Source organism: Lathamus discolor, chromosome 3, assembly GCF_037157495.1.
Source record: "Lathamus discolor isolate bLatDis1 chromosome 3, bLatDis1.hap1, whole genome shotgun sequence".
Lineage (NCBI taxonomy): Eukaryota > Metazoa > Chordata > Aves > Psittaciformes > Psittacidae > Lathamus > Lathamus discolor.
Genome location: NC_088886.1, coordinates 53,755,704 through 53,775,115, shown reverse-complemented (window position 1 = coordinate 53,775,115; position 19,412 = coordinate 53,755,704). Strand labels below are relative to the sequence as shown.

Sequence of the window (19,412 nt, the reverse complement as noted above, 5' to 3'; positions counted from 1 at the left end):
TTTGTAGCAAGTTGTTGCTTGCTATGTGGGGTTTTTTTTTCAACATACCTGTTCAGTTTTACAGAGCCTTTCTATGTTAGATTTGAACTTGCTCATGCAGTCTTCTGCTAAGTTAAGATGTATAACTTGCTAGAAAACCAAAACAAAAAAAAATTTCAAGCTGCAATAACTTGCTCTTATTTTGTAAACACAAAGCAATCATTTTCACTGGTTACAAGAGTCAACCCTTTGCCTATCCTTCAGCACCATCACATATTTTTTGCGGTTTATCCTCCACAGAGATCAACTCCCATAACCAGCTATGCTATCTTCCATCCTCAGAGCACACAAATAATTTGAAGTTGTTTGTTTGGGTTTTTTTTGTTTGTTTGTTTGGGGTTTTTTTTTTTGTTTTGTTTTTTTGTTTTGTTTTTTACACACTAAACACCTGGAAACAAGCTTTCTTGTCACAATTTTACAGGTGACATTAATTTGGAGAAAAGTTATATAGCACTCTAAACAGGAAAATGATAGGATAGAACTAGACTTCAACAACACAAAATTGCAGTGTACAAAATGATTTATCGTGAAGTTGGAGTTACAAAAGACCCCTTACCCTACTAATCTCTTTACGATAAAGTGGCATCTTTTTCATTAGCTGGGTCAGAGCAGATATGGATACCTGGGAAGAAATGACACAAGTTAAAGTTTTTTCCCCTCCCAATATTTAACATTATTATTTTCCCTCCCTGTTGCAGCCTTGGTCCCCCACACCCTCCAAAAACTGCCAGTGAGATAAGCCTTAATTTCTATAAAGGGTCCATGACTTACATAGATCTGATCAGCTGAAAATAATTAAATTACAAGGAAAACCAATAATTAATAATTTAAACAACTCACTTTTCCTTCTGCTGCTTTTCTTTTTGATGAAGCTTCTTTAAAAAGTTTTGGTATTTCCCTGATGAAAAAGAAAGAAGTAAAAAAAGAAAGTAATCAAATGCAACAGTACCACAGTTCTTAAAGATTTAACAACACTTAAAATCTTAACAGAAGTGTGCAAGAAGAGCTTCTGAATTAAAGCAAAAGTTTCAAATACAGGTCTGCTTCACAGAAGAGTGTTTTTTGACACAAAAACCAAATTCATGTTAAAACATTCTGTTTACGGTATCTCCAGCACATCATTTGGTGCAATAACTTGCTAGTACTTTCTGCAAAATTATACCTTCCGATTTAAAAGATTTGAAGACACTTTTCAGGAAATAATTTTATTTCCATTTCCCTCAAGAACTGTAATTAAGATACAGTAAAACTGTATTATTTATATATTTTATATATATTTATACTTTATATTTATATACATTATATATATACTTTATAGAAAAAAAGTATACTTCTGTACATAGTTCTGTTTTTGAAAGTATGTTTTCTCCCTGGCACTGATTGTTTAAAAGGCTGCAGTCTATATTGCAAACCATCTTCACTACTGCCTGCATTCCTAATTAACAGCTCAAATACATTCAGACTCCTGTAACTTGCATTTTGAACTAGTTTTTGTTATTTTATTCACATACTCTATCACATCAGCAATATGCTGGTGCCGAATCTTCACCCAGAGCTCATCATCTTCCTCCAGAATTGCCTCCCGTTCCTTCCCTTCTGTTTTGTATCTTCCAAGAGAAAATTCAGAGTTACTTGGTTTGAGTTCCAACCCCCACACACAGTAACACAGCAATGGCCCAACAACATAATCTACATAGGATTTCACAGCTTACATCTTTGAACATAGAAGGAGTAGATAACTCTTAAACTGACTCTTTGGGGCAATAGCTTCTTGGACATTCTTTTAAATCAACAGTAACCTGAGTTTCAATCATATATTTACATGGACCTCAATTACTCTTCAGGTTCCAATGTTAACCTCCCTTTGGCTTAAAATGCAAAATGCATGCAAAGTAATACATGTTGAGATTACAAAGTGCAGCTTTCTCTATCTACTCCAGGACATTTTATATCTCTGAAGAAAAACCAAGTCGCACTCATCAACAAGACAGACTAAGTAGGACTAATTACTTGATGCATACAAGAGCTATGCTTCATAGCATTACGGACCAGCTACTACTTTTCTACAAACAAAAGTATAAAGCAACCGCAACCACACTACATAACATTTTCACATTTACAGAAACTCACAGTGTATATGACCAGAGAGCAGAGAAGAAGAAAAAATTACAAGATTAATTGCAAAAGTCAGATCATGACTGCTTAGAAAACACTCTGCTACCTTTTCATACCCAGCAAATTTCAGAGATGTCAAATTCTACATTTTCTTTGAAAATATTCACCCAATGTATTTGATAGAAGATACACATTCCTCCTTGCTTAACTAAGCACTGAGGTGATGAGGTCTCATTTGCTCGAGTCGGTCATCACAAAGCAAAGTCTTACCAATACCTTGGGTGTCAGAACAATCTGACAAAGTGCATACCTTACACAAAAACACGTCACACTGCCAAACAGGGATAAAATAATGCTTATAAACTGAATGTGACTTAACTAAACGTGCATTTAGGGTAGAAACATGTAAATTATAACAATTACAAAAATTGTATGACAGGAGCTATAAAAGTTAGTGCTCCCTAGAACTAGCTAAGCTTCTTCTCAGTATGTAATTACTGGTCTTGTTTGCCTTTTAGGCCAAGAAGGTTGAAAATATGAAAAAAAGGCAGAGAAGTTGAACATCCACTACTAAGGTTTTGCTTCAAGTCTAGTACAATGTTCTTTGTTTAAAAAAAAAAAAAATTAATTTGTTAGACTCAAACTTGGCAAAAATCCTAGTTAGAGCTTACTTCATCTCAAGTAAATGAGGAAGTCAACCAAAGGAGGAAGTTAGAAATCCAAAAGGAAAGACTAATAAGTGAAGCAACCCTTATGTAATATAAGCAGCTAATATTGCTATGATGCAATTCAGCTAAACAATTCCATAGATTTTCTAATCAAGACTAAGGTGTTTAGATTTAGTTTTGTCTTTCAATACTTGCTTGTAAGTATCATTTTCAATTGGTAGCAGATCATATGCCATTGCCTGAAAGGTGAGCTCATGAAGGACAGTTGACACTGGGTCAAAGCCACGATCAATTATTATTAGTTGGGAATGGGTTTTAGCCTAGAAAGCCATCAAATAAATGTAAAGTTAATATAGACAGTAAAAAGTTAATGCATGTTAAGTCTATTTAAAATAAGCTACAGCATTGCAGACATTTTCAGAAAAATAACTGAAAAGTCCCTACAAAGTATAGTCCAAGTTTTCATTTTCAACATAAATAACAGCAAACATTTGAATGATAACCAGAACACAGCAGCTATAAACACCGGTTTTAAAGGCAGTGCTCTTAGCCCCTTGCAATGCAGTTATCTAATGAACAAAAATGTATAGGAAAAACAAAGAAAGAAGGCCTTCCACTGACTTGTCACAAATAAGTATGTTGTTTGTATTTCAGAGCAGACTACCAATACTGTTCTGCAATACAGAAAAATTCACATCCAACCACTGAATTGAAAGCTTCATTTCGGGGTTCAGTGAAGTTGCAGTAGCATCAGGTACATTTATTTCTGTCACAGAGTGGCATGGCACTAAGTCAGAATAGTATACCCCGTACTTCTGCATTTCGGCACCTGCCCTAATCTGCCCCAATCTATAGTGACAGATCAAAACCACTATATATGTGAAAAGCTCTATCTTTGTGGACAATAAATCCCTTAATAGAAGTCATTTCAATTCTGCATTTAAGTCCTTCTACACATACCCCTCTTCCACAGCCTTAAGGAAGGTGACGTTAAAACAAGTTACCCACTTTGCTTCAGGCTTGTATCATCCCCTACGTTATCATAGGGCCAATTTTTCAAGCACACTTAGTTTGATCACACAAATTCCTTTTGCTTACATACAGGTTTATTGTTTCAGTTACAACCTCTAAGTTGTTTCCATACTCAAAACCCAAATAAATGGCAACTAGTTGCCTTTATTAATAAATAAAATCTGGTTTTGTAGAATCTATTGTCAAAACATACTCTAAACATTATTTCTTTGCCCCCAAACTTATAAGGAAAAGCAAACGTTTTAATTCACTTTTTACCTTTATTTGGCTTTTCTCATCAGTTTCGTAGTAATTCTCAAGATTTTTTTCAACCAGTTCTGCGAGTTTGCAGGCTCTATCAGATGGTCCACTGGGAAAACAGGAAGCATGCAAAAAGAACTAAAATTTTCTTCATCAAAACCACTAAAATGCTACCATTAAAACAGAAAGAACTCCACAGCTTGAGCCTCTGGTTTCATGAGCAGTTTCCAAACTGCATTCGAACTATTTCTAATTTCTACTGATCAAACATAAACCAAACAACTCATAACAAACCAGGGTATAGTAAGTACTGTTATACAAATACATACAGAAAAATAACACATTGTTCTGCTTACACTTCACAAATTCCTGTCATTGCCTATTTCAGACCTGTGGATTAATACCAATTAAACCACAGTAAAACAAACCAGGCTGCAGCCTCAGGCTACTACCAAACAATGTGAGAAGTCCAGTAAGTGAAAGCAACTACACTATGTGACACTATTTTTGCCCCACCTTTTATATCGTACTCCTGGGTTCTCATCTAGCGTGGCACATAATGTAACAATTTGTTCAGCCATAACTTGCATTACAGCATCTTTATCTTTTGTCTTAGCCAGAGTTGGACTATAACAGCGGTAGAATGCATCTGGAACATTGAGAGTAAATACCTATGCAAAGCATAACAACAACAAAAAAATAAAAGACTTAAATTGTATAATTATAAACTATATGGTAAAACAAATGCTAATACTTCAAAAACACATTGGAGCGAAATGCCATAAAAAAACCCCACAACAACAAAAACACTTTCATCCTCTTTCTCTGTCCTGTTAAGCTCATGTTTCTTGTTCTTATACTCTTTTCCTCTATTTTAATGCTCCATCCCTGGCAGTGTTCATTGCCAGGTTGGATAAAGCCCTGGGTAGTATGGTTTAGTGTGAGATGTCCCTGCCCATGGCAGGGGGGGTTGGAAGTAGATGATCTTAAGGTCCTTTCCAACCCTAACTATACTATGATTCTATTACGCTCCTCCCCTAATTACTGTATTTTTCAAATTGCTTACTGTCTGTACAGATGGAAGGACCCAAGTCAAGCAGAACTAAATATCATCCAGTGTTCTCATAAAGAACCATATAATGCAATACCAGAATGATCATAGAAGGTATCAAGGTAAATTTGTTTAAAATAGAATTTTATCTATTATGTGTTTATTATATTAAGACTTCACCTCCAAGGGCTGAAATTCTTTAAAAACATTAAACCTTGACAGAAGATGTTTAGTACTACACAGAAGAAAAACTTTTTCAACAGCTTAATAAATGGAATGTAAACACGAGAACAAATCTCATTGTCAGTAAACAGATTTTCTCCAGCTTCAGATGGACTCTGTAACTACACAGCCAAAGAAGAACGACCATTCAGATAAAGATTTGGTTTCATTCTAGTGAATAATCACTTGGACTTTGCCCAGAGCACAGTCTGATTATTTACTCATATAACATCAGAAAGCAGGCCCACAGATTTTAAATTAGGAAAACTAGTTAGCATTCTCTGATCCTTTGAAAAGGATTTAAAATGTTCTCACAACCCAAAATACTGAAAATGCAAAACTAAACTAAAAATGAGAAGAAATTAAATGCTGCCTATGTTCGACTTGAGAAAAATAGCCCTGTGCTGATTTTGGCTGGGATGGACTTAACTTTCTTCATCGTAGCTGGCATAGGCTACATTTTGGATTTGTACTGAAAACAGTGTTGATAACACAGGGATGTTTTTGTTACTGCTGAGCAATGCTTATGCAGACTCAAGGCTTCTTCTGCTTCTCACACTACCCCACCAGTGAGCAGGCTGGGGGTGCACAAGAAGCTGTGAGAGGACACAGCTGGGCCAGCCGATGGCAACTGACCCAAGCGATATTCCGTATTATATGATGTTCTCAGCATATAAAGCTGCGCCATTCTCTGATGGTTTCTCTATCTAAATAATAAAACACCTTTAGTGTAAAAACATCTGTGCTGTCAAATTAGGAAACTGCATCACAGTAAGGCTTAGACAGCAGCAACCACGCCTATATTCACCTGCCACTTGGTATACACAATAGTTCTGACCCTTGATATGGTCATAAGGTTTGAAGAATATAAGTAAGACTTGTGGGAAACATCCACACTTAGTTGTACAATTTCTAATAGGGAACAGAGTTTGGGGACTTCACTTACCAGTGAGCATCACTGTGCACCTCAGCCTTCTGTATCTGATAAAGTGCTTAAGCAACAAATTATTTCTCAACACAGCACACACTGTGTGGGTTCACATGGAAAGCACTTGGTTTACATTGGTGATCTCAAATTTTTATTTGACAAAACATGGGTTTCCATGTTTTCCTCTCAAGAAAGAGTTCACTAAGTTGTTATAGGCTTTGTTTGTCTTTTTTGCTCCGTTTTGCTCCGTTCCCCTTCAGTTCTCTTCATCCATTTGCGCTCCTTTTCTGACTTTCACAAAGCAGCTAGTTTTTTACTTATTCCTATGCACTAACCCACCTAGTCTGTCAAAAGAACACATCAGTATAAGCAGTAACAAACTTGACTGCTTACTAAAGATAAGCTAGAATACTTTACTTCTCCTAAAGGACAGATACCTTCTCTAACCTCTCTATTGCAAATGACTCCAAGTCTGGTAAAGACATCAAGTGCAAACAGTAAGCCTTTGAGTACAAAAGCATTTGTTTTCATCTGAAAAATACAGGCCAGCACTGGAAATATGCCAAAATGGCAACAAGTCTCACACAGTGCCAGCTAAAACACAAAACCAAGAACTAGATTCTATTTAATCATTTCCTAGCAGGTCATCAATACATTAAATTAGTCCTCCAGACTATTTTTTGCTGACAAGATAAAGAATGAAACTTACCCGAGATTCATATGGGAAGAAGGAAATGTTGATCTCCTTGCATCTCCTTATTGATTTTGCACAGGAAGACTTTATTTTATTGAAGAGGTTGTCTGGACAAACTAGGAGAGAGATGGTAGTTATAAGTCATTTGTGCATATTCCAGCTGTTTACTCAAGTTTTACAGCATTCAGAACAAACTATTCCAAATTAAGAACTAATTTACAGTAATATACTAAAAAGTTGCTAAATCTTCCTGAAGTAAAAAAGAATGTATGATTGTATGATCAATATTTTGTGTTTGAGATCTTTTTCAAGAAGCATCACTGGCAATTCTTTTTACCTGCTTTTAGTAAACAAAGTTGTAGAACACTCATTAGCAGTCTGCAGTGGTGCAGGATATTGGATTTATCAAAGCAAAAGTTTCTGCTATTTCTTCTCATATATAGGAGAAAACTTCTCCCAAGCCACAAAAAAGGTTAGATGGAAAAATAATGTGTACATAGCAAGACAAAGAAATATGGAATTTAATTATAGATCTCAAATGTATTCAAGCTACAATGGATTCCACTCTAGAAACTGAATCTATACACTACTTGGATGACACAAATACTGGAAATGACAGAGCTGTTTCTCTAACTCCTGATACAAAAGGTTCTGGCAAGCATTCAAACTGAAAGCTTGAACATTTGCAACAAAGGACATACAGTAAGATAACAGTATTCTTCCAGAACAAGAACTGCTTCATCAGCATAAAATGAAACAAGAAACAAAGGTGGTTTTGATAGTAATTTGGCTAACTGTTCTGAGAACACATAGTAGCAGATACGGCCTATCCACAGAGAGCCACAACTCCATCTCTGCCCTCAGCAGCACATTTGGGTTTCTTTACATGGCATTTTAGTCATGCTGACTGTCTGCAGAGGTATATGCAGTCACATAAGCCTCATTGGCACTAATTGTCTCTACTTTGCAATATGTCATGCATGCAAGGGCTAAGTAGGAACCTTCATTCAGGGACAGGAAAAAGCTGTCTCAAGTCTGAAAGAACTACCTAAAATAGCCCACTACAAAACAGTTCCTGAAGAAAATTCTTGCTCATTTGTATTTTTGAGTACTGTTTAGTTTACATGAGATACACAGTTTTACTTGATTTGTCTTCTTCCACGCTCTCTAACACAACAGAAGATGTGAATACTTGAAAGATAAAACTAGATAAACTAAATTAAAAGCTGAGGTGGAGAACAATCAGCATTGTTTGGTAATCATACAAGAAATTACCATTGCCATACAGCATGGTGACCACATCCCAGCAACCCAGATATGGTTAATGATTTGAGTCTCCTATCCTCTCAAGAAACATGACTCAATTTTCACATAATAAACTACAGTAAAGAAAGTTGAGGAGCCTACTTATTTACCTATATAATATTACCAAACTGCAACAGAAAAGCTTACTTACAGTCAGTGAAATATACATATGCTGCTTTGTATCTGCTGGATGATTTAGAGATGAAGTCATCAATAAGTCCATCTACAGACTTAAGGAGGTAGGAAAAAATGAAGTTAAAAAAAAAAAAGAAAAAAAAAAAAAAGAACACACATTAGTTTTTTGCTTTTCCCCACATACCAAACCAAACCTCTCCCTCCTCTCCTCCTCCCCTGTTAAATATGCAGTACCACTCAGGAATACTACAAATCAACATATAATAAAACACTCAAGAAGAAGATTTTCATTCCAGACCAAGAATAATAAAAAATTACAGTCAGTTGTGCACTAGGATCACTTCGGGAAACACACAAAGTAGGATACTTGCCTTGTTTTTCCACCTCTGTGCTGAGATATATTCTCTCAAGAAATTTTAGGGAGTAAGAGTTATTTCTAATAACAGCCATTACTTGGACTTCTGTTGTTCAATATATTGCATCACTCTTTTGAGACAGCATCTCTCTCAGTGAGATGACCACTATGCAAGCAATGAAACAGTGCTTCCACTGATGAAAAGGTAAACGTTTGCAGCGTGCTCTATGGTGACACTGCACTGTCTTTTCATCATGGAAAATCAAGTATCACACAGAGGAGTACCATGCAAAAAGCAAAACTTCAATACTATATAGTTGTACGCAGTGACGAACTGTTTTAAAATAAGATTGCTTTTTCAGTCTGAAAGATCTTGCTATACATTCTTTAAAATACTAACCTTCTTGGTGGGAGTTATGAAATATATTGCTTTCATGTGTGGGACAGGCTCGCGGTTTTTATATACATTCTCCACCACTATAAAGTAAGAAATATTACATTTTTATTATTAAGAGCTTTAGGCATCTGTAAGCAAAGTACCATACATATTTTAATTTAGAAGTTATAAAAATAAAATAACACCTATCAAGTTGTCCACAAAATTACTGGCAATGGTTAGCCTTGATTTTTTGTTTATTATTTTCAATAGAGCAAGTTATCACATGACTTTTTCAACTCTCAGTCTAGTGTCACCTAAATCTATATGACTAATTTTTTTCCTGGCTGTTGTACACAAGAAGAGTTTTGCCCTCACACAGAACAGGTATGGCAATACAAACCTGCTCAAGCCAAGGGGCCCAGTACGAACTATCTTGGAGGAGAACTGACTCAGCAGGATTGTTCCTTTTTCCAGCACAGTGAAGGAGAATGAGAAATAAACTACACAAGGCACTGTTTTGGACTAGAGCCTCTTCAGTCCTTCGTTTGCCTATTTCCTGTGCACTTACTGTGTTTCAGTATAATGGCAGGCACAAATTAGACCTTTCCATCAAAACGGTTTCACTCCATTCTTGGTTTTCTCTGTTTAGTAAAGCCATTACTAGATAGTGTTACAGTACACTAGCTTGAGAATGCAGTGATTCATGTTGCTCAGTAATTTCGAGGGGGAGGAACAAGGAAGATAAGTAATGTCAGACATCTGGATGTGGAGAGACAGGTTCTTTTCAGAAGTACACTCACTAAAAATAGAAGGCTTCCTACTGATGAACAGGATACATGCTCACCGAAGGGTTCTCACAAAGAATAAGTAGTGTTTCTTATGATTTAAAACACAATACAAAAAGTGAAATGTATATAGCTTCACTACTACTGCAGAAGAACTACATTACACTTAATAGCTGGAATAAGAAGAATCTTTCTACTTGTGGAAAAATAACTAAGTCTATAAAATACTCTCTTACAAAAGTGTTCCTAAAAATCTAAGCCTAAAGCTAATTAAAAATAAAAATTCAAAAAAAAAATAGAGAATTTACGTTTGGTATTCAATCACAAAAAAAGGCAAAAAAAGAGTTTGGCAGGATGATATAGTAACAAACGTTACATAAAGGTCAATCATAAAAAGCAACTTTGGTAAGTTTTTTATGATAACAATAACATACTACGTGGGGTTTTTTGTTGGGGTTTTCTTGGTTTCAGGGAGGAAAAGCCCATGAAATTTGCTAGAGAGAAAATACATTTTTAAAAACACTTGTAGAAAAATAAAGTATTATCTAAACAGACACTGCATAACTGAGATCTATCACAATCTAGCTATTGTTCACTTTTAACAGTGGCTAATATCTAATTACTGTTAATGTTGCTTATGGGTTTATTCTAGTTAAAGTAATCATTGATGTAACTTTATTTCAAGTTTTGGTTGGTTTTGTGTTTTTATTTTTTTTATTACATCAAGCTTTCTAATTTTCAGAAGACACTAAAATGTATCTCCACAACATAGAACTCAAATTTAAATTCTTGTCTCTATCACTTCCATTGCTTGGAAATGCCTCTCAGTTTGCCTGTTATTGTCTCCTGTTCTCATTTTGTCTTCAGTACTCGTGTTTTTCTGCCCTCCTAACTCTACTGTTCATGAGCATAAATTAATTTGAAGCAGCAAATATTACTGATTTACAGAACACATTAGGAAGAAATGCAGAGAATAATTTGGCCATTTGTATGTTTTACTAATCACAGAATCACAGAATCCCAAGGGTTGGAAGGGACCTAAAAAGATCATCTAGTCCAACCCCCCTGCAAGAGCAGGGTAACCTACAGTACATCACACAGGAACTTGTCCAGGCGGGCCTTGAATATCTCCAGTGTAGGAGACTCCACAACCCCCCTGGGCAACCTGTTCCAGTGCTCTGTCACTCTTACAGTAAAGAAGTTCTTCCTGATGTTAACGTGGAACTTCCTATGTTCCAGTTTACACCCATTGCCCCTTGTCCTATCACTGGATATCACTGAAAAAAGCCTAGCTCCATCATCCTGACACCTACCCTTTACATATTTGTAAACATTGATGAGGTCACCCCTCAGTCTCCTCTTTTGCAAGCTAAAGAGACCCAGCTCCCTCAGCCTCTCCTCATAAGGGAGATGTTCCACTCCCTTAATCATCTTTGTGGCTCTGCGCTGGACTCCTTCAAGCAATTCCCTGTCCTTCTTGAACAGAGGGGCCCAGAACTGGACGCAATATTCCAGATGCGGCCTCACCAAGGCTGAGTAGAGGGGGAGGAGAACCTCTCTTGACCTACTAACCACTCCCTTTCTAATGCACCCTAAGATGCCATTTGCCTTCTTGGCCACAAGAGCACATTGCTGGCTCATGGTCATCCTCCTATCCACCAGGACCCCCAGGTCCCTTTCCCCTTCACTACTTTCCAGCAGGTCGACCCCCAACCTGTACTGGTACATGGGGTTGTTCTTCCCCAGATGCAAGACTCTACACTTGCCCTTGTTAAATTTCATCAAGTTTCTCCCCGCCCAACTCTCCAGCCTGTCCAGGTCTCGCTGAATGGCAGCACAGTCCTCTGGTGTGTCGGCCACTCCTCCCAGTTTTGTGTCATCAGCAAACTTGCTGAGGGTGCACTCAGTTCCCTCATCCAGGTCATTGATGAAAATATTAAACAGCACCGGTCCCAGCACCGACCCCTGGGGAACTCCACTAGTCACAGACCTCCAGCTAGATTCTGCGCCATTGACCACAACTCTCTGCCTTCTTCCTTTCAACCAGTTCTCGATCCACCTCACTACTTGATCGTCAAGCCCACACTTCCTTAGCTTATCTATGAGGATGCTGTGGGAGACAGTATCAAATGCCTTACTGAAATCAAGAAAAACTACATCTACCGCTCTACCATCATCCCTCTACCTAGTCACTTCCTCATAGAAGGCTATAAGGTTGGTCATACATGACTTCCCCCTCATAAAACCATGTTGGCTGTTCTTAATGACCCCCTCATCCTTGATATGCCTAGTGATGGAGTCAAGAATAAGTTGTTCCATCATCTTTCCAGGGATGGAGGTAAGGCTGACCGGTCTATAATTACCCGGGTCCTCCTTCTTGCCCTTCTTATAGATTGGTGTGACCTTTGCCATCCGCCAATCCTCAGGCACCTCGCCCGTTTCCCACGACTTACCAAAGATGATGGAAAGTGGCCTAGCAATGACCTCCGCCAGCTCCCTCAGCACCCGTGGGTGCATTCCATCCGGACCCATCGATTTACAGATGTCCAGTTTGCATAGCTGATCCCTAACCCAATCCTCATCTACCAAAGCAAACTCCTCCTTTGTCCTGACTCCTTCTGGGGCTATAGAAATCTGAGGCCCTCGGGGAGAGTCTGCAGGAGTAAAGACAGAGGCAAAGAAGGCATTCAGCACCTCTGCCTTCTTTATATCCTCTGTCTCCAGGGGACCCACTTCGTTCAGCAGTGGGCCTATATTGCCTCTTGTTTTAGTTTTATTTGCTATGTATTTGAAGAAGCCCTTTCTATTGTCTTTAACCCGACTAGCAAGATTGAGTTCCAAGGAGGCCTTAGCTGTCCTAATTGCCTCCCTACATCCTCTAACAACTAATACTCCTATAATACTTGAATGAACTAGTTTTTCCTTAACTTCAACTAACAGATATCCTTAAGATCACTCTGTGACAGGTATCTTTCTCATTTACCCCACTGGTGACATTAGCAAATACCCACCCCTCAAAAAAAACCCACACCAAACCACGCCTAAATTTTAATAAGCTTAAAAACAAATACCAAACAACCCCAAACTTACTGAAATCTTTAGCAGAAATACTACTGAAGAAAAGGCTTTACCTGCTAGGCAAAGAAACATCTGATTCTTCATTACAAATAACAAAAATGCTCAATTGGGCAATTACTATACAACCAGAAAGTCTGCTAGTCTAATATCCCATTGCTGCTTGTCTTCATCAACACAATTAAGACAATTTCTTACAAGGGTACCATTAATTTTATTTTTCCCTTTTTCTTATCAGGATATTGCATCTGTATATTAAAAAGAATGATGATTACCTGTGATACCCTCTGCCAGCAGATCAGTCATTTTGCAGCACAGTGACAGTAATTTAGTAGTATAATCATCCAAAAGCATTACCTAATTAAAAAAATCCACAAGTATTCAGATAGATTATTCGGCTATAGTAAACCCATGTTATTTTCTTAACAACTTGCCATGGAAATTTGAAGCTGAAATCTATTACTCTGCATTTTCACCTACATACAGCTGGTATCTGTATCATTACCCACATTTAGCAACTTTGAAGGGGGAAATTAATCTCATTTAGCATGAGAAAGCAGCTCTCTGCATACAGGACTTCAAAGGATGAGCTGCATTGTATATGTAGCTTGTCCCCACTACTCCCTCCAGAAAGTATTTTAGAACTTTCACTTTGACACAGGTCTTTTGAATTCCTGCTAATTTACCCCATAGCCTGCTTATATATGTCCATACTTACCTACTCTAAAACTGCTTTACAGCTTAAGCAGCTCTAACAGATATCTTACTGCTGAATCCTGCTCCACTTGTATTGCACAGCAGCATCATAAAGTACAAGTCTTCCAAAAGTTAAACAGAAACACCTTCCAATTTATTTTTTTTCCCCAAAAACTTAAAAAAAAAAAAAATCAAGACAAGTAACCATTTGTCTTACTATATACTCTGCTGTGTGATGAGACACTGGCACAAATTCCCCAAAGAAGCTGTGGCTGCCACATCCCTGGCAGTGTTCAAGGCCAGGCTGCATGGGGCTTTGAGCAACCTGATCTAGTTGGAAGTGTCTCTGCCCAGGATAAGAGGTTGGAACTAGCTGATATTTAAGGTCCCTTCAAACCCAAAGCATTCTATGATTTTAGACCTTGAGTTTTCATTATGTATTATACAGAGACTGAGTTAAGAAAACTAAAGTCCAACAACTGGACAGAAAATAATACTAAGTTTAAGTGCCAGCCATTAAATGATATTTTTTTTTCTGGTCTCAGAGATACAGATTACGTGTTCAACTGATTCCAACATTCTTGTAAGAATTATACCTTCCACTCTTCCTCTTTCTTGCAGTCCTCAAATATTGATGATTTTAGCTCTGTAAGAAGAAGCAAGAGATAGACAGTTTACCACTTAGAGGAATCAAATTGTTACTAAAAAATAATACTTCACCCATTAAGACTAATATGTTTAGATAACTAAAACAAAATTAAAAACCAACGCAGAACAAATCCAAACAAAGCACAAATAAATACCTCAGAGTTCTTTAGCACAAACTGTCCTTACCCACTTCAAAAAGATAGAGCTAAAGTTTCATTTTCACTAATAATAAACAGCTCCATAATAATCAGCCTGAATGATCACAGGCCTGTAGCTATTTCACTTGGGTTCTATTTTTTTATTTTTTGTGAACTCTTCCACTAAATGGACCGTGCATATGCAAATAATTTAAGCTACTTTAAGATAAAGGCAGCTGGAATGACAAATTCACAAACAGACCTATTTTAAAATACAGGCTAACTTCGGATGTCCTTGTTATTTCTCTGGAGTTCCAGAATAAGCCTAAGAAAATACCAGGTCTTTCAGGAACTGAAAGTAAACTTAAATAGGTATCCCATTATCTTTTCCTGCAATGATGACTTTGGGAGAAGTCTCAATTAAAAGGCTTATACAGGATGCAGCAATAGAAGTCAGCATCTAGTTATGATCAACTGCTTTTAAAGATCACCAGAACCAAGCTGCAACTTTCCTAAGCGATGTTAGCAGGCTAATGCAGATTAAGTCTCACAGCAATGGGATGTATTAATTAGAAGTCAGAATATCTGGGGAACTATTTAAAACCTTATGCTCATAAACACAGGAATAAAGACATGTAATTATTCTGTTCACTTTTCCCAGAGAACAGAATTTCAGACTAAACTGATGACTACTGCTGCCTATAAAAATATCTGGACCTTTCTCCCAAATGAAGAAACCAAAATTTCAATTACTACCAAAAGAAGGAGGAAGGAAAAAAAAAAAAAAAAGGAAAAAAAAAAGTAACCTTCAGAACAGTAGGTGCACATACAAATTAAGGACACCTATTTCAACAGCGTTTAGAAATATTAGTATATTCGCTTTTGTCTAGGTTCCTTTGGCATGACACCATCAAAACATACTGCATCTCTACCCCTAACCTCCAATGCCTCAGAATTCAACAGTTTCTCCATCTGGGCCTACTTGCTCAGGCAGCCTTCATTTCAGTTCCACCAACTCCGACACTGCATAGCACACAACGCTCCCAAGACATCATAATTCATGCTTCTTATGGCTATATTTTCCAAAGGTGTCCTACACAGACTTTTTCACACTAACACAGTTTTCTTTTTGAAAGATGGGTCTTTTTGCTTTAGCTTTCCAATGTGCTCAGGTTACAACTTAAAAATACCTCACACTCCACTGTATCTAATAAACTGACAAAAATACTGGTATAAAAATTATTTAAGCAAAAAGCACATTTTGCGTGGGATGCAGTTGGCGTATTTTGTTCATGATGCTAAACAGTAGAACTCAAGCTCAGTTCTCCTGAACCTTTTTATGCTTATACAACTCCCAAAATCCATTATCATTCCCCCCATTTGCCTTCTGGGTTGCTTCCAATTCAGCATCCTTCCTGTTACACACAATTCACAGTTTTCAACAAGTTCTAGGTCTGTTAGCCTGGTGCAGAAGCCTAAATGCCTTCTTTGGATATACACTCTATAAAATCACAAAATGCTCATCACTGCAGAGTTCCTACTGAGATGTACTTCTTGGTAACACCTTTTTCTAGTATGTAATACAGGCACATTTTTTCCTGTCACTTCTATACCATGTATGTGTTGCTTACATTTTCCTAGGTGTATACACAAGGTGTAAAAATAAATATTTAGCCTCATGAATATTTCATTAACCTTCTTATTTTCTGAGAACACTCTTACCAAGGAATTAGCATTACACAGAGTTCTTTTTAATAATAAATCAACTGGCCAAAAGCCTTGTCCAAAACCTCAAACGTATTTTTCATGCAATACATTAACTTATTTGCCTCTAAAACCTGAACAATACACAGAATCACAGAATCAACTAGGTTGGAAAAGACCTTTAAGATCAAGGAGCCCAACCATTACCCCAGGACTGCCAATCCCACCACTAAACCATGTCACTAAGGGAAAAGTGATCACCCCTCATGATCCCCAGTCACATCCACCCCTCATCTGCCCCCTCATAGCAGCCCCACACTATACAGCTGCCACCCCTCAAGATCTCCCCTCTGCCACCCCCCACAGCCCATGGCTTTCCCTGCTCTCACCTCATGATCTCCCCTCACACCCACCCCACCACTCCCTTATGATCTTCCCTCATGGCCATCCCTGCTCTCCCCTCACCTCTCATGGCTGTCCCTCCTGTCCCCTCATGCCTCTTGACTGCCCCACATTTCCCCTCATGATCCTCCCTGCTCTCCACTCACGGCCACCCCTGCTCTACCCTCATGGCTGTCCTTCCTGTCCCCTCACCCCTCATGGCTGCCTCTCCTGTCCCCTCACACCTCATGACTACCCCACCTCTCCCATCATGATCTTCCCTCACGGCCACCCCTGCTCTCTGCTCACAATCTCCCCTCAGCCCTCGTGGTCGCCTCTCCTGTCCCTCATGATCTCCTCATCCCCCTCATGGCTGCTCCTGCTCTCCCCTCACTATCTTCTCTCACCTTCCCACTGACCGACGTCCCCGACATAGGATCATAGGATAGAATCACGGACTAGTTAGGGTTGGAAAGGACCTTAAGGTCATCAGGTTCCAACCCCCCTGCCTTAAGCAGGGACACCTCACACTAGACCACATCACTAAAGACTCCGTCCAGCCTGGCCTTGAACACTGCCAGGGATGGAGCACTCACAACCTCTCTGGGCAACCCATTCCAGTGCCTCACCACCCTTACAGGAAAGAATTTCTTCCTTATATCCAATCTAAACTTCCCCTGTTTAAGTTTTAACCCGTTACCCCTTGTCCTGTCACTACAGTCCCTGACGAAGAGTCCCTCCCCAGCATCCCTATAGGCCCCCTTCAGGTACTGGAAGGCTGCTATGAGGTCTCCACGCAGCCTTCTCTTCTCCAGGCTGAACAGCCCCAACTTCCTCAGCCTGTCTTCATACGAGAGGTGCTCCAGTCCCCTGAACATCCTCGTGGCCCTCCTCTGGACTTGTTCCAGCAGTTCCATGTCCTGTTTATGTTGAGGGCACCAGAACTGCACACAATACTCCAGGTGAGGTCTCACAAGAGCAGAGTAGAGGGGCAGGATCACCTCCTTCGACCTGCTGGTCACGCTCCTTTTGATGCAGCCCAGGATACGGTTGGCTTTCTGGGCTGCGAGCGCACACTGAAGCCAGCTCATGTTCATTTTCTCATCGACCAGCACCCCCAAGTCCTTCTCTGCAGGGCTGCTCTGAATCTCTTCTCCGCCCAACCTGTAGCTGTGCCTGGGATTGCTCCGACCCAGGTGTAGGACCTTGCACTTGTCATGGTCGAACTTCATAAGGTTGGCATCAGCCCACCTCACAAGCGTGTCAAGGTCCCTCTGGATGGCATCCCTTCCCTCCAGGGTATCAACCAAACCACACCGCTTGGTGTCACCGGCAAACTTGCTGAGGGCGCACTCAATCCCACTGTCCATGTCAGCGATGAAGGTGTTAAACAAGACTGGTCCCAACACCGATCCCTGAGGGACACCACTCGTTACTGGTCCCAGCCGGACATTGAGCCATTGACCACAACTCTTTGTGTGCAGCCATCCAGCCAGTTCTTTATCCACCGAGTGGTCCATCAATCAAATTGTTATCTCTCCAATTTAGAGACAAGGATGTCATGCGGGACAGTGTCCATTGCTTTGCACAAGTCCAAGTAGATGACGTCAACTGCTCTACCCCTGCCTATCAGTTCTGTAGCCCCATTGTCGCTGGTCTGTTTTTTATTTGCTACTTACCTATAGAAGCCCTTCCTGTTATCTTTCACATTCCTTGCCAAATTTAATTCTAACTGGGCATTAGCTTTCATAAGCTGGTTCCAGACAATATCCCTGTATTTTTCCCAGGCCACTTGTCCTTGCTTCCACCTTCTATAAGCTTCTTTTTTCCCCTCTAAGTTTCCTCAGCAGCTCCTTACCCATCCATGGAAGTCTCTTGGCCCTCCTGCCATACATCCTTCTAGTCAGGATGCAACACTCCTGAGCTTGTAGCAGGTGATCCTTGAATATCAACAAACAATCTTGCCCCTCCCCCCCCATGCCCTCTAAGGCTATATCCCATGGACCCTTACTAAGCAGGTTCCTGAAGAGGCCAAAGTCTGCTTTCTTGAAGTCCAAGGCAGTGAGCTTGCTGCATGCTCTTCTCACTGGCCTGAGTATCTTGAACTTGACCATCTCATGATCACTACAGCCAAGGCTGCCCTGGAGCATCACATTTCCAACCAGTCCCTCCCTGTTGGTGAGCACAACGTCAAGCATGGCACCTCTCCTTGTTGGCTCCTTTATTCCATAATCCAGTTGTGCCTTGAATTTCATTTCAGTTATTAAAAACAGGAGTCAGCTTTACCCCATCAAGCAAAAAGATTTTATTCTAAACTATAAGTGTACCAGATACAGTGTACTTGCCCCTGCAACATTTCAACTGCTGTTTGTTTTGTCCTTGACCTGCAGCTGCTTTATCCAGACGACTCACTTACGCTGGTTTACAGACTCTCAAGATTATCTCATTTGTCTCACGTAAGCATTCTGAATGTACCAAAACTATTCATAAACCTAGATATGAACAGCATTTCATTTTTGTCCAAGCTTTCATTTCCTTCTTACAAATTTCATACCAACCATGCATCCTAGCTGCCCTCTCCAATTTCATTTTCTCTGAATGTATTTAATTAGTTTAAGGCATTTTTATTCTGTTTTTACTTGCCAATCCAGATAAGTACTATACACAAACCTGACAGAAGAGCAGACTGCTAAATCCCCATGTGGAAAAGAAAACAAAAAACACAGCTTGACAGAGTTAATAACCCATTTATAACACACTTCCTAAAGAAAGGACTAAACCAGCTTTCACTACAAGCAAGTGTACTGGAAAATAAAGTTGCAG

The 19,412-nt window shown here is 39.2% G+C and overlaps 1 protein-coding gene across 1 annotated transcript in view; it reads right to left on the bottom strand.

The window, feature by feature from the left end:
• STXBP3 (syntaxin binding protein 3) overlaps positions 1 to 19,412 on the bottom strand; it is a 29,517-nt gene that overhangs the window by 7,986 nt on the left and 2,119 nt on the right. Inside the window, exons 2-13 of the mRNA XM_065675267.1 lie at positions 14,316 to 14,365; positions 13,299 to 13,380; positions 9,185 to 9,261; positions 8,446 to 8,524; positions 7,005 to 7,105; positions 4,611 to 4,765; positions 4,113 to 4,203; positions 3,018 to 3,142; positions 1,551 to 1,646; positions 880 to 937; positions 596 to 661; positions 49 to 129 (exon numbers count right to left, since the gene is read on the bottom strand). Of these exons, the coding sequence (XP_065531339.1) occupies positions 49 to 129; positions 596 to 661; positions 880 to 937; positions 1,551 to 1,646; positions 3,018 to 3,142; positions 4,113 to 4,203; positions 4,611 to 4,765; positions 7,005 to 7,105; positions 8,446 to 8,524; positions 9,185 to 9,261; positions 13,299 to 13,380; positions 14,316 to 14,365 (1,061 nt within the window). The remainder of the gene's footprint in view (positions 1 to 48; positions 130 to 595; positions 662 to 879; positions 938 to 1,550; positions 1,647 to 3,017; positions 3,143 to 4,112; positions 4,204 to 4,610; positions 4,766 to 7,004; positions 7,106 to 8,445; positions 8,525 to 9,184; positions 9,262 to 13,298; positions 13,381 to 14,315; positions 14,366 to 19,412) is intronic.